Below are 15,785 nucleotides of genomic sequence, written 5' to 3' on the forward strand. Positions count from 1 at the left end.
CACCCAGAATCACTGCAATTCAACTCCGATGATGATGAAGTTCCAGGAAATGTGGCACAAACTGACTCTCATGCACACATGTATGAAGCTGATTATGGTGCAATGTACGGGCCAGAATTTGCGGATATGCCTCATCTCGGTGACTATGGATATTACTCATCAATAAATAATGGTGAGTTATCTTTAGGCATGGAGTTTTCAAGCAAAGAAGAAGTGGTGATGGCTATAAAAAATTACAATATCTGTAATTCTGTTATGTCCAAAGTCAACCAATCCACGACCGAAAAATATGTATGCTACTGTGCCCGACGTGAAAAATGATGCAATTAGATGGTTCGCGTATCGAAAAGGAAAAGAAAAAACAACATATGAGAACTAACAGTATACAACGGTCCTCACACATATTGTGCTGGAGGGGTCAACCAAGATCATCCTAACTTGGACTCTGAAGTGATATGTCAAGCCATCATGCCCATGGTAAAAGCAAGCTCTCATATAGCTGTTGCTGTGTTGATTTCAACTATACAATCGCAGTATGGGTACACTGTCTCCTATAAAAAAGCTTGGTTGGTAAAACAAAATGCCATTGTCAAACTTCATGGCGAATGGGATGCATCTTACAACGAACTTCCAGGCTGGTTTAGGCTGGTGCGGAGGTTGAATCCTGGGACAATTGTGGACTTCGAAACCTCCTATGCATACTATAATGATCGAGTTCTCCGCGATCGATGTCAATTCTACCAGGTTTTTTAGACTTACCCACAGTGCGTTAATGCTGTCAAATACTGCAAGCTTGTGGTCCAGATCGACGGGACTTTCTTGTATGGAAAATACAAGCAAGTTTTATTATTGGCAGTTGTCCAAGATGGCAATCGCAACATTCTTCCAGTTGCTTTTTCTCTTGTCGAAGGAGAAGATACATATTATTGGGCTTTTTTCCTTCGAAATTTATGTGCACGTGTTATCACGAGGGAAAACATCTATGTCATTTCAGATCGCGGAGCTGGGATCAAAGCAGCAATGGAGTATTTAGGTCCAATGTGGCAACCACCCTTTGTCCAACATAGGTATTGTCTCCGACACATTGTTGCGAACTACCATGGAAGGTATAAGAAGAATGATGAGCGTCAATTAATTGTGCGCATGGGTAAGTGAATTTGATGTAGTTTGTTTTCTTTCGATCGTTTTAATTTTGCAAAGAAAGCAAGTTAGTAAGTTATACATTTTTTGATCAGGTTACGAACTACTTCCTCGAACGTTTGAATCAATGCTTCAAGATTTACAGGCGAAGAACGAGGAAGGATACGATTACATCAGCCTCATCGATAAAGAAATGTAGACGAACGCATATGATGGTGGATATCGATATGGACACATGATGACCAACATGGCAGAGGCAATCAATTCAACTTTAAACGGTGCACGTCACTTACCAGTAGCGGCTTTGGTAAAGACTGCATATTTTCATTTGGGGGCGCTTTTTACGAAGCTCGGGGGACAAGCTCAAACCTGGATGCAAGGCGGTCATGTTTATCACCCTAGATTAGTTGCAGATCTACAGAAAAAAAATTCTGCATCAAATAGAATGTCTGTAACAAGCTTCTCTAGAAGGCATGAAATGTTTCATGTCACAGAGTTGCGACAACCTCTTCAAGGGATTGAAGTTGTGTCGTTAAGAGTAAATCTAAGGGACAGAACGTGCGACTGCGGGTTGTTTCAAGCTCTTAAGTATCCATGCTCTCATGTGATAGCAGCTTGCTCGCATACACATCAAGACTATAACCATTTTGTGGATCCCGTATGCCTACTATCTGAAGTTTTTTAGGTATACGAATTTGAGTTTCCCCCATAGGTAATGAAAAAGACCTTGATGAGGTTCAAGATTGGCTTCCGATTATACCAAATCCGAGTTTATTGAGGGAGCGTGGTCATCCAAAATCCAATTGAATTCATTGCGATATGGATATTCGAGAAAGATCTAGACAAGACAGAAGATGTGGGCATTGTAGAAACCCAGGACACACTAGAAAAACATGTCCACTTATGTTGCCATCAAGTAACAATTGATGAGGAAATGATGTATTTGTTTATGAAATAATAATTCTTGTACTTTAATTTGCATTTACTTCAAGTTAATGTCATTCGATAATCGCTGATGAAGATTAAAAAAACGATACAATAATACGAGATTGGACGTTTGCTTTATATATGATTATCATAAAAGAGATAATAAGTGACAAACTTAAGAAAGTTATCGAACACAATCATTAAATTTTATCAAACTAATAACAATTTGGTATTTCAAAATAATTTTAAATACAAAAAACTTACAATAAGTATTAAATGGTAAATGATAACCAAATTACAATAACTGATATTAAATGATAATAAACAAAATTAACTGAAATACATTAAAAAAGTCCAACAAATTTAACAAAATAAAGTAAGTATTAAATGAGAAATAATAAAAAATTACAATTAAAAAGTCCAATAAACTAAATACAAATATAATAAAAAAGACAAAATCTATCGATACATGCGAAGCGAATGTGTTCCGCAGGGCAGTGGCTGTCGGTCTCGAGGAGGATTTCTTCGTATCACTGGTTGTGACTCCTCGCTGTCATCACCATCATCATCGTCGTCGTCGTCGTCGTCATCGTCCTGAGTAGGTACATGAGGAGTTGATGACGATGAAGCACCTCTATAGAATAAGGACCCTGGAGGTGTATGACTGACTATCCCACCGGCCTGCGAAAACTGGGAAAACTCATAAAACCCAGCCATCGCTGAGTGTGAAAACTGTACAAGAGGTGTCTGTGTTGCGGCCATGGGTGATGAGGCTAATCCTACCAAATATCCAGTATATAAACCCCAAGTCGGATCTGCAAACATAGACCCATAATAGCCTTTAGGAGGGGTCATCTGTGACGGTGGCGGCGGCGGGGTCATAAAACCAGGTGATGGTGGCGGCGGCGGCATCGGGTAAGGGAATGACGACGGCGATATCTGGTAATGGAAAGGCGGTGGCGGCATCATATATGGCTGCGGTGGCTGCTGTGAAGGTCCTACTAGTGCAGCTGAGGATGAACCGAAAGCACCTGCTCTCCGTCCACGAGTCGGGGGACGATATTGTTGTGTCGGTGAACATCTCTATTGACGTCGCGGAAAGGTCTACCCTCGTGCATCCTCGGGAAGCAAAAACGGTTTCTCGTTACTGTTGAACCACTCGTAATAACCGTCAGTAACCATCAAGAGGTCAAGTAAAATGGGCTCTCTACGAGGAAGGCGCCGATGTCGATCATTCCACAACACGACCCACGTATGATACCTCATCAGCCAATCTATATATGTCTTGTCACATCTATCTGTGCTATGCAACTCATCCATATTGCGAGGTACTTCCGGAATTGGTTGAAAACAACCAAATTGCCGGAGGACGGGATCAGTGGAGTGCCACTCGACGGTCGTATAATAGATCAAGGGGACCGTCGCCATCCAAACATTTGATGGGCCCCTCAACTCAGGTGGGATCACCGCCCTCACATCATCAGTAGAATATGACACCCATTCAAACTAAAACAAATATATATAATTTTTATCAAAATAATAATATAATTATATAACTATAATCTAAAATTGATTTTTAAACATTAAAATTCATACCTGTGTGTCAGCCTTCTGATCGATTAACACCCTAATTTTTTATAAATCATCAGGTAGATCCTGATAATTTTTCCTATCAGTAGACCACATATTCAAGAAAAATAATTTCTTATTCACTGTATAAAATTATTAATATAAAAAATCAGTTTTACAATTACCTCAGTAGTAGCGGAAATACGAATGAGTTCTTGACAACGGGACATAAAAAGGGCAATCGATATCATGCCCAAGACTGTAGCAGCAGGAGACATCCGCCGATAGCATTACGCCTGTAGTCAGTTTCTTGACACATCTCTCTGTACAGGAAAGCCAAAACTACCGAGCCACAACTGAGTGATCCGGCCAGATGAAAGTCGCCAAGGTGTCGCAACCACATGCAGTGAACTTGGTTGTGCGCTTTGTCCAACATCAACAACCCTCCTATCAGCTGCAGTATGCATGCCCGTGCATACATTTTAACTTCATCCTCAGACGTGTCCTCGCTCAAATCACGAAAATTGGCATCTAACCAATTTAACGGTATCCGACCATCATTAAAATTTTTCGGGACACGTCCTAGATTATCCCGACACAAAGCAATCCAAGAACCATGCGCAATCCCCGATATCACATCTCCATCCACCGAAAGCCCTAGGTGCATAGAAACATCCTCAAGTGTAATCATGCACTCTCCGCACGGAAGATGGAATGTGTGGGTCCCCGACCTCCACCGCTCTACTAAGGCAGAAATCAGGTCTGGCTCTATCTTACAGTGACCCTGATATCTACCTATGTAACTGAATCCAGCCTCTACTAAATACAATAAGACACGGCTAGGTATCACTAACTTAAGATTCCTAATAAAAGGATCTAATACACGGTTCTTCTCCTAAAATTAAATAATTACAACAATTAATTCTTAATCTAATAATCATGCATTAAATAAATCAAAAAATTATGACTAATAATTTAAATTAAATTAAAACATTAAAATGTTACTGTATCAGCAAAGTGTCGAGATATATGATTTGCATCCAAGCGAAGTAGATCGTCTGCCATTTTATATCTGCAAAAAAATAAATAAGTAAAATATTAAATAAATTAAATATTTAAATAAATTAAATACAAAATATTAAAAATATAATAAAATATACCTTAGAAGAGATTATAAGAGTATTTGAGAGAAGTAGAGAGAATTTGGTGTGATGAAAGTGATTGAGGATGGAGGTATTTATAGGGAGGTTTGGGGGTATTGAAGTCGGGGTAATTGTGTAATTACACCTAAGACGCGCCGCAGGGGGCGCGCCTTCCTGACGCGTGTCAAATTCACAGGGAAGGCGTGGCCCCTGCCCCGCGCCCCTTAGGTGTAATTACACACCTACCCCGTGCTTTATCCATGTGTATCCATGTCAGAATAAGGCGCGCTTTAGGGGGTGCGCCTTACCCCACGTAGCGCCAAATCAGCATATAGCGCGGTACAGGGGGCGCACTTTACTGCTAAGGGTGTTAGATCAGAAAATATATTCTGACCGGTGTTAGATCGATAAATATACCGATCACCGATGATTTTCAGGAAAAATGCTTACATTTTTACCTTTAAATATTAAAAGATAATTATATATTTTTGTGTATTTCAGATTAAAATAATATTTGTTTAATTTGAATAATAAAAGGAGTGTATATACGTTTAAAATTTAAAATTTAAAAGATATTATTATTTATTTAAATTTAATATTAAAAAATATTTAGTTGGAGTAAATATCTCAGGTTTAATATTTTAAATTTAAAAGATATCATTATCTGTTTAAATTTAGATATTAAAAGAGATTTAGTTGAAGAAAAACTCTCTTGAAATTCTCCTATAAATACTGAGAAAATCTCTTAGTTTTTTTACAACTCAGAATTCAAGAAGGTTTCTTCTCTTGAAAATATTTTTTCTCCTTCTAAGATTATATCCTTTTTCCCTTATTTTTTCCAGTGATAGTCGAAAGTAAGGAAAGTCAGTGATCTCTATTGTTGTGCTATTGTATTTGATCATCTAGTTGTTGTATCCTAGAAGATAGACGATCAAAGAATCTTGAGCACCAAGGAGTGGCCTAAAATTTGTATTAAGGAAACTGTGTAGCGACATGCTTCAATTGATTCTGATCTCATGATCAAAATACAGAATATTTTATTTCTAGTAATTCTTTTTTATTTTTAAAAGATTTTGATTCTTTCTTTTACTTTTCTCATGTTTTTTTTAAAAGATTTTGATTCTTTCTTTTACTTTTCTCATGTTTCAATTTAGTCTCATATTGTTACTATCGGATAACAATCTTAAGACAATTTTTTCTTCTTCTACCTTTCTTGATCCAAGATAATTCGGAATTGTGGAGAAAACGAAACACGAGATAGTAAACATATTTGTTTCGGGATTTATCCTGCTATCTTAACGGGTTTACTAGAATCTCAAGTGGACAAATCTGTGTAACATAAATTTTCATAAAAGTAACTGTGGTTACTGATTTTGTTTCAGAATATTGATTTTGTTCGATAACAAAATCTAAAATAAACGAGAAATAATTTTTCGTTTATTGGAATATTTGATTTCATATTTGAAATCAATTGAGATTGTAATTGTCATGTAACAGAACTATAAGATTTCTATTAATAGAAATCGTGGGAAGTAACGAATTTGTTACTGGTTTGTTTCAAAATTTTAGTTCATGACTAAATTTTGTTGATTGAATAAATCAAAAATTAATTTTAGTTTATTGTTGGAATTGTTTCGTGTTAAATATAATAATAGGTAATCCCAGTGATTCACCAAATTTGTGATTTGGAACGTTGATTTTAACTCAAACTTTGAATTTAAATTTAACGGTGTTGATGGTCGTAAGCCACAACAAGAAGCTTGTACAATTTTAAATATAGAATTTCAAGATGTGATAACATAAAATGTTATTTTATTTAGTCATGGTGAATTTGACCAAATGTGAGATGATCCTCTTATTATTAGAGATAATGAGGTAAATATTGTTACCGTATTAAAATGCGTAAGCATTAATCATGACCTTTTAATATATGAAATTAAATATGCCATGAATAAAAAATCGTTTGATATTTATAATTATTATAAGCCATTATAATAATTATGGCTAGTGTTTGGAAATATTGTACTATTAATTTCTTTTGAGAAATTTTATAGATACAAATAGATTCAGAGTTTAATTAAAGGGTCTTGAATACTGGGTAGCCAAAGTTAAAGGATTTGTTCCTTTTATTTCTGGTTGTTAATCATAATGTAGTTGCCTTGATATATCTTTTTCAGAATATATAACACTGAAAAAAATAAATTGTTGAATTTATTTCACCTTAGAATCTTGCATTGATTCTAACTTTGAAAAGGAAATAACTTGTTAAATTTATTTTCATGTGAATCTTATATGACTCTGATTGGTAAAAGGAAAAAAAATGTCAAATTTATTTTATTGGAAATCTAGATTGATTTCATCTTGTAGAAGAAAATAAATTGTTAAATTTACTTTTATAGAATCTTGTATGATTCTGTTTTGTAAAAGAAATTAAATCGTTTGATTTATTTCTTGAGAATCAAGAATGATTTTATCTTGTAAAAAGAAATAAATTGTTGACTTTATTTCTTAAACGTCTTGAATCAAATATTGGAAAACATGGTTTCTAAGATGTAATCACATTCTTAAAGCCTTATCTGATGCACGTTATGAAGTGTACAATGTTTAAAATGGCTAAAGAATTATGTATGATATTGAACCATAACTACGAAACGAAAGATGCTGACATTAAGGAAATTTTAGTTGTCAAGTTTTTAAAAATCGTAATAATGTTACAAATGAGGAAAAATAAATGTTTTATTACCTCTAGTGATGATAACTAAAGTATTGATATGTGTATTTGCTTAAGAGCAAATATGAAGCCATAGAGAAATTTAAACTCTATAAGCAGGAAGTTGAAAACCAACTTAATAAAAAGATTAAGATGGTAAGAAGTGATCATGATGGTGAATATGTTGAACCATTTGGTGAATTTTATTCACAACATGTTATTATTCACGAAGTAACACCACCTTATTCTCCTTAATTAAATAGAGTTACCGAGCGGAAAAATCAGAATCTAAAAGAAATGATGAATGTCTTCTTAGGCAGTTCTGGGTTATCACAGAACATGTGGGGGAAGTTTTTCTTTCAACTAACTACCTTTTAAATAAGGTACCCTGAAAGGAAAAAACAAGACACCATACAAATTATGGAAAGGTCAGAAACCTTCCTACAAACGTTTGAAAATATAGGGGTATCTTGCCAATGTAATGGCTCCATTACCAAAACAAATGAAAATAGGTCCTAAAACTGTGGATTGCATTTTCATTGGCTATGAAAAACATAGCAATGCGTATCGATTTATTGTGTATGAATCTAAGAATCTTGAGATTCATAAGAATACGATAATAGAATTAAAGAATGCATCATTCTTTGAAAATATGTTCCCTTATAAATCTAATGAGGTTGATCAAAGTTCAATGAAACAAACCTTAAAGACTAATAATGAGGATAGTCTAGATTATCAACAAAAGGTTGAAATTGAGATAGAGCTAAGAAGGAGTAAACGAGCAAGGTTGAAAAAACCTTTGGGCCACACTTCATAACTTTTATGTTGGAGGTTGAACCTCAAACGTATATTGAAGCTATACGATCCTATGAAGGCACCTTATGGAAGGAAGCCATTAAGAGTGAAATAGATTCCATCATGCAGAATCATACGTCGAATTAGTGGATCTTCCTCTGGGGATTAAACCACTAAGTTCTAAATGGATTTTCAAGCGAAAAATGAAAGTAGATGGAACAATTGATAAGTACAAGGCCATATTGGTAATAAAAAGATATCGATAAAAGGATGGCCTAGACTATTTTGATATACACTCTCTTATATCAAGAATAACATCCATAAGAATGATACTAGCAATTCCTACTTTATGAAAAAAATGGATGTTAAAACAACTTTCCTGAATATGGACCTTGATAAAGAAATTTACATGGAACAACCTGAGGATCATGTAGTTATAGGTCAAGAAAGGAAAATATGTAGGTTGGTGAAATCTTTGTGTAGACTTAAACAAGAACCAAAACAATGGCATGAAAAGTTTGATAATGTCATGATGACAAACGAATTCAAGATAAATGAGTGTGATAAGTTTGAATATGTAAAAATAACAAGCATATGATATGTTATTCTATATTTATATGTTGATGAAATACTCATTGTTGGAAGTAACAATGAGAAGGTAAAGCGTACCAAAGACATGTTAAATTCAAGATTTGACATGAAAGATATGGGATTGATAAATATTAACACAATCACACTTGTGAAGAAGATCCTTGAGAAATGTAACAAGGATGATTCTGGTATGGCTATAACTCAAATAGACTCATGTGTACATTTGTCTAAAAATCAAGGTGAAAGTGTTCACCAGGTGGAATATGCAAGGGTCATAGGCAACTTAATGTATCTCATAAGATGTACGACACCATACATTGCTTTTACTGTGAGTAGTCTAAGAAGATTCACGAGCAATCAAAGTGAAAATCATTGGAAAGGGATAAAAAGGATATTGAGATATCTTAGATATACTCCGAATTATGGGTTGCATTATTCTAGAGATCCTGCGGTCTTAGAAGGATACTTCGATGCCAGTTGGATATCTGATATTCAAGATATCAAAGGTACAAGCGTTACATATTCACTTTAGGAGGAGGAATTGTGTCCTGGAAATCCTCAAGACAAACGATAATAACTAGATCCACAATGGAACATGAGTTTGTAGCTCTAGACAAATCTAGAGAATAAGCATAATGGCATTAGAACTTTCTTGGGGATATTCCAGAATGGCCGAAACCTGTGGCCACAATATGTATATACTGTGACAACCAAGCTACAATTGTTAGAGCACAAAAATTTCATGTATAATGGTAAATCGAGACATTTGTGTTGTTAACACAATACCATTAGACAACTGATCTCAAATAGAGTTATATCTCTTGATTTTGTGAAATCAAAGGATAACATTAAGGATCCTCTAATCAAAGGGTTAAATCAATAACAAGTTGAGAAAACATCTAAAGGAATGAGACTAAAGCCCATGAAATTTAAAGGTGTTATGTGAAGGAAAACCCTACCTTGTTGACTGGAGATCCCAAGATCTAGGTTCAAAGGGACAACCTAATTGCATAAACCGTGTATGGTCACTGTGGGGGTTTCTTATCCCAATTTTGTTCCTATGATGTAAACAGTGATCAAAGTGGTATAGGCTAAGCTAGGCTTTTAATGACCATTGAGTGTTGCGGTGAGCCGAGCAACATAAGTCACCTATGTGAGAGTGAAGTGGGTCCACTTCAAAGAGACTATTGGGGCATAGTTCTCTCAAACTCTTAAAGAACTAGGTAAATGTCCATGACTTTAAGGACATACCCATCAGAACTAAATTATTTTCAGATGGGTAGTTTTGTGAAGTATGTCATAGTTTATACAAACGACAGAACAATTCAAGGACATCATGTCTACTATTTAACCAGTAAAATAAATATAATGTCACAAGAGAAGGTTCAAAGGAGGACACCTACATATCCTATGCAACTATCAATCGTAGAGGCTATCACTAGACCATGTCAAAATGTTTTTGATTAAATCATCAATTTCATTCACGTGGAGGATTGTTGGAAAAAATGGTGAATTACATTGATGAAGTTAATATTTATATTAAATTTAGAGTCCTTTTAGATATTGTAAAATAAAAGATATTGTTTAATTTGAATATCAGTAGGATAATTACTCTTTTAATATGTCAATTTAAAATTGTATGTGTTATTTTTTTAACTTTGAATATTAAAAGATAATTATATATTTTTGTGTATTTTAAATTAAAATAATATTTGTTTACTTTGAATAATAAAAGGAGTGTATATTTGTTTAATATTTTAAATTTAAAAGATATTATTATTTATTTAAATTTATATACTAAAAGATATCTAATTAAATCATCAACAATATCTTTTATGTATTTATTTATACATGCTTTGTATTTTATCTATATTTTTAATTTTCTGACTGCCGGAGGTCTTCCACGGAAGCTACTCTCAACCTGGCGTTGGGGGCAGCCTACTACCCTACCTCCCCCTTACCCCATTGCATATGGGAATTGGGTTTTGTTGTTGTTGTTGTTGTTGTTGTATATCTAATTAAAGTAAATCTCTCAGGTTTAATATTTTAAATTTAAAAATATCATTATCTGTTTAAATTTATATATTAAAAGAGATTTGGTTGGAGAAAAAGTCTATCGAAATTTCCCTATAAATACTGAACAAATCTCTCAGTTTTTTTCACAACTCAATTCAAGAAGCTTTCTTATCTTGAAAATTTTCTCTCCTTAGAAAATATCCCTTTTCCCTTAGTTTTTTCAGTCGAATGCAAGGAAAGTTCGTTATCTCTATTGTTGTGCTACTGTACCTGATCATCTAGTTGTTGTATCCTGGAAGACAGATGACCAAAGAATCTTGAGCACTAAGGAGTGACCGAAAATTTGTCTTAAGGAAACTGTATAGCGGCATATCTCAACTGATTCCGATCTCAATATCAAATTACATAGTATTTTATTTCTAGTAATTCTCTTTTATTTTTAAAAGAATTTGATTATTTCTTTTAATTTTCTCAGGTTTTAATTTAGTCTCGGATTGTTACTCTCGGATAACACCCACTGTTTCAATTCTTCAAATAATAATACGTCAACCACCAACCACAGCCACCCTTGCTTTGGGTCTAAGCTTCGGCCTTATATCCCATTACCCTTTCTTGTTTTATTTAATGTTTCTTCAAGGGATTGATTGCTGGTGTTGAATCGAACAAGGTAACTATTCATGGCCACCCAACCAGACCTGTCTGTTAATAACATGTCCTTGGACATTGTAAGTTCGGTTGCCTCGTTTCACTGTTTTGGAGTTATATAATGGATAATTTTCTATGCTTCTCTGATTTTGTTCCTTTTGCCTGCTGCTGCATGTTATTTTCCTCAGAGGAGAAAGAAGCTTAGTGGACAGCAAAAGAAAGAGGCACTTGAAAGAGAGGTATGTGATTTACCATGTGTACGTTATGATCCATCATCCATGTCTAGAAGACACATATCCATCTCAATAATGTTTTAACTGCAACTGTGTGCAATAAATTGATCATTACTGATAGTGCACTGCAAAACGTGGATTTCCCGACCAATGACTTGAGGATTTAAGAACTCGTTGATTTGCATCTCAGATTAATCATGGTTTATTTATTTATTTCTCACTTTTGAACTTCTAGTTTTATCCGGGAACTCGATGATGAGTTTCTTATTTGGTACTCAAAGGGTTTGGTGTATCCATTATCACTTCTTTCTCCTGAAACCATCGTTAGACGCCACAATGTGGACGTTGCGTACATTTGCTAATTTTGCAAAACTTCCAAATAAAAATGCCATACTTAATAAATGAAACACTAAATTATCTTTTAGTCACTCAACTTTACTAGTGTATCACATTTTCATTGTAATTTAAAAAGTTTTAGTTTTAACACTAAACTTTTGACAATTACTACATTAGAATGATATGATAGTTTAGTACTGACATGTACTAGGATAGAAGCTAAAATTTATTTTTTATCTAATCATATTCTTTATTAAAATTAGGGTTTTTTCGTCCATTTTAACACTAAAAAAAATCATCATTTTTTTGTCTTTTAGATCCTCCTAAGCACCGATGGACTTTTCTCGTCATCCTCTATCATTTTATCAATTTAGATTTTTCTAAAATCTCTTCAAAACTCATGAATGAAAAACTAAACAATAAAAATATTAATTTTGAGAGAATGAATAAAACGCAAAAAATTAGTTTGTTTGATTGAACAATCATCAAAGGAGATCAGAGCTTTAGAACATTGAACTTTTAGGTAAGTTTCCATTGATTTTGAATAGTTGAAAAATTAATCAGAGAATAGAAAATACTAGTGGAATATTTTGGTATTAGTCTTATTGTAAATAATGATGGATGATAATTTATTTACAACGACAAGAAAACAAAAAAAAAACTGATGATTTTATTACAGAAAAATGAGAAAGAAACGGTCAGGTTTCACGCCATTAATAATTTAATATTCTAATGACAAAAAAATTAATGTCGAAAGTTTAGTACTAAAATTGAAATATATTAATATCCAATGATATAGTCAATACACAAATTTAAATCTAGTGACTAACAAAATAGTTTATCATAAATAAAATACGAAATCAATATAATAAATATGACACTATAAAATTAAAAGACATCACTTTCGTGTTTAAGATACAACATTTATATGACTATGAAAGAGAACACGAGAAACACTACGTACATACACATTGATTACTACATTTCAGTATGTATGGCGAAACCCATCTGCCTGGTAATTAATACACGACTGATAATGGCTTTGTCCCTGCCCCCGGAAGAGGCAGCAATATGGGAGGATCATCTCTTCTCTACCTCTTTTAGGCCTTTTCTTGTGGCCCATAAATTTTGAAGATGAAATGGTATTTTGAGTTACTTTAAAGTTCTGCAAATGATTCATATATATATATATATATATATATATATATATATATATATATTGTAATTAATAGTGTGTGGTGGTTACGCAAATTATATGGCATGTCATGATTTAAAGTTACAGATACATACATTCCTTGTTGTTTCGATAAAGTTTTCTTTCAGTTGGTTCAACTAAAAAATATGAATTGAAATGATCATGTTGATGTTTTTTTATTCTTCTTGTATTTGTATAGGTGTCCATGCTTCAGAGAATGCTAAACCAAGAAGAAAAGATGCATGAGATTCTGACACGAGTGCATCATCAAGAGGCTGACTCTTCCATCTCTATTCCCAACTTTCTCCCTCCGAAGGTAACCCTTTATTTCTCTTATCCTTGCATGCATGTTTTGAGGGCATATTTGATAAACAGCTGAGTAATCCGTTTTCCATCTGGCTTGAATTTCTGCAGACGAAGGAGCTGTTGGCAGAGCTGGCTATGGTTGAGGGTGAGATAGCTCGTTTAGAAGCCCAAATAAGCCAACTTCAACTCAGTCTGAAGCAGGAAAAGGAACTGACCAAGGAAACAAGATCGAAACAATGGCAGCCTGGGAGTCTGATGAGTTACCTTCAAGGTAACCCAAGCCCCATTAAGCAAGGTGGTCAGGAAAAGGTGGTTTTTGATACAAAGGCTCTGCATTTCGTTAGCAAAGCTATTAAAGGCGATTATACTCTTAGCGACTTCAATCTGAACGAGAGAATGGACTCCAGGTTGCTTTCCGATCAAAAAGAAAACCAGTTCCAGGGAGAGGTTAAATTTCAAGACAGGGTTCCAAGGAAAAGTAGTTTGTTGAAGGCAGCTTCGCCTTTGCGAGACCCTCGACATCCATCTCCCAAGGTAAAGGCTCCTTTGATCCCTGACAAGCCTACCATGAAGGTTTTTTAATTACATTTTGTATGTAGTGAACTTCTGTTTTGTTCAGATAAGGGAACGTATTCTGGAGTCGAATTGGGACCTGCCGCCGAAATCTCTATCTAGTACACTGCTTTCGGAAGAGAACAGCCAGAATTGGCATCCGAACAAGCTATCAGAGAATATCATGAAATGTTTGAACTTCATTTTTGTCAGGCTACTTAGAACATCAAGGGCAATGGAACTGGAGAAATCAGGCCCTATTACAAGGTTTATGGGCACTCCCATAAGCTCAAGAAGCTTTAGGGTAGAAAGTACTCTAAATCCGAAGTTAAGCATTGGGTCACAGAAGGAATCAAGGCAACAAGACCCGTATGGTATCTTCGATATGGAAGAATCTATTCCAAGGGACATTGGCCCTTACAAGAACCTGGTCATATTTGCATCAAGCTCTATGGACCCCAAATGCATTTCCAGTTCTGTTCCTTTGCTTAAAAAGCTAAGGTCTGATGTAGAACTTTTTATGAACAAACAGATTTGCGTTTAGTCCTTCAGCAAGAGAGTAATGAAGGCAATTTCTGTTTAATTCTCTGTTTCCCATCTGCAGGGTCCTGATGAGCAATCTCCAGAAGGTGGACCTGAGATCGTTAACTTACCAGCAAAAATTAGCATTCTGGATCAACATGTACAATGCCTGTATCATGCATGTATAGTATGGAAAATAATTCACTTTTCTTTATTCTCTTTCCCCTCATTTTATATATCTACTGGCTGGTTTTACTATTGCAGGGATATCTCCAATACGGTGTGCCTAATTCCCCAGAAAAGTTTTTGACACTGATGAACAAGGTACTTTCCAAATTAGTTTCCCAGGTTGTTCTGTATGGAATTGGAAACTTCAAACTTTTGGCATTGAGTTTCAGGCAACTCTCAACGTTGGAGGCAACACGATAAGTGCTCAGGCAATGGAGCACTATATTTTGAGGAAACCAGCATCTTCAAACACGAAAGAGGTACGTAAAAACTTTTATGCTTCTGTTTGAGAGTTTCTCCAACTAATCCGAACTTAAAAATATGACACTTACCGGAAGGGTGAAAAGGAAGATCAAGAAGCCATTGTCCGCAAACTGAATGGACTCCAACTAATGGATCCAAATGTCACATTTGCTCTGAGCTGCGGAACTCGATCTTCGCCTGCAGTAAGTCTAGCTAATTAATTTTACAACTCAAATCTACCAGATCCTTAAACAAACTTCATTGGCAGGTGAGAATATACACGGCTGATGGAGTTGCTGCTGAGCTGGAGAAATCAAAACTGGAATACCTGCAAGCTTCGATAGCGGTGACCAACACAAAAAAGATTGCACTCCCTGAGCTTCTGCTTCGAAACATGTATGATTTTTCAGTTGATATGAACTCGTTGGTCCAGTGGGTTTGTCAACAGTTGCCAACATCTGGCTCACTCAGGAAATCCATGGTGGACTGCTTCAGGAGCCACAACAGTGGCAAGGTATCCATCACCGTCGAGAAAATACCATATGACTTTGAATTCCAGTATCTGTTGTCCATGTAACCAATATTGTTTCCATTTTTCCTTTGTTTTGAATCAAAGAAAATACAGAGAAAATGAA

At 34.9% G+C, this 15,785-nt stretch overlaps 1 protein-coding gene across 1 annotated transcript; it reads left to right on the top strand.

Moving 5' to 3' along the window:
- The first annotated feature begins 11,494 nt into the window (after positions 1-11,494).
- Positions 11,495-15,785, top strand: LOC120180556. The gene is made up of 10 exons (XM_039185872.1): positions 11,495-11,615; positions 11,724-11,774; positions 13,499-13,615; positions 13,714-14,139; positions 14,225-14,658; positions 14,762-14,861; positions 14,944-15,003; positions 15,078-15,167; positions 15,246-15,353; positions 15,419-15,785. Exons 1-10 carry the CDS (start codon positions 11,568-11,570, stop codon positions 15,725-15,727), a joined length of 1,743 nt encoding a protein of 580 aa, XP_039041803.1. The 5' UTR covers positions 11,495-11,567; the 3' UTR covers positions 15,728-15,785.

Source organism: Hibiscus syriacus, unplaced genomic scaffold (assembly GCF_006381635.1).
Source record: "Hibiscus syriacus cultivar Baekdansim isolate YM2019G1 unplaced genomic scaffold, ASM638163v2 tig00003715_pilon, whole genome shotgun sequence".
NCBI lineage: Eukaryota > Viridiplantae > Streptophyta > Magnoliopsida > Malvales > Malvaceae > Hibiscus > Hibiscus syriacus.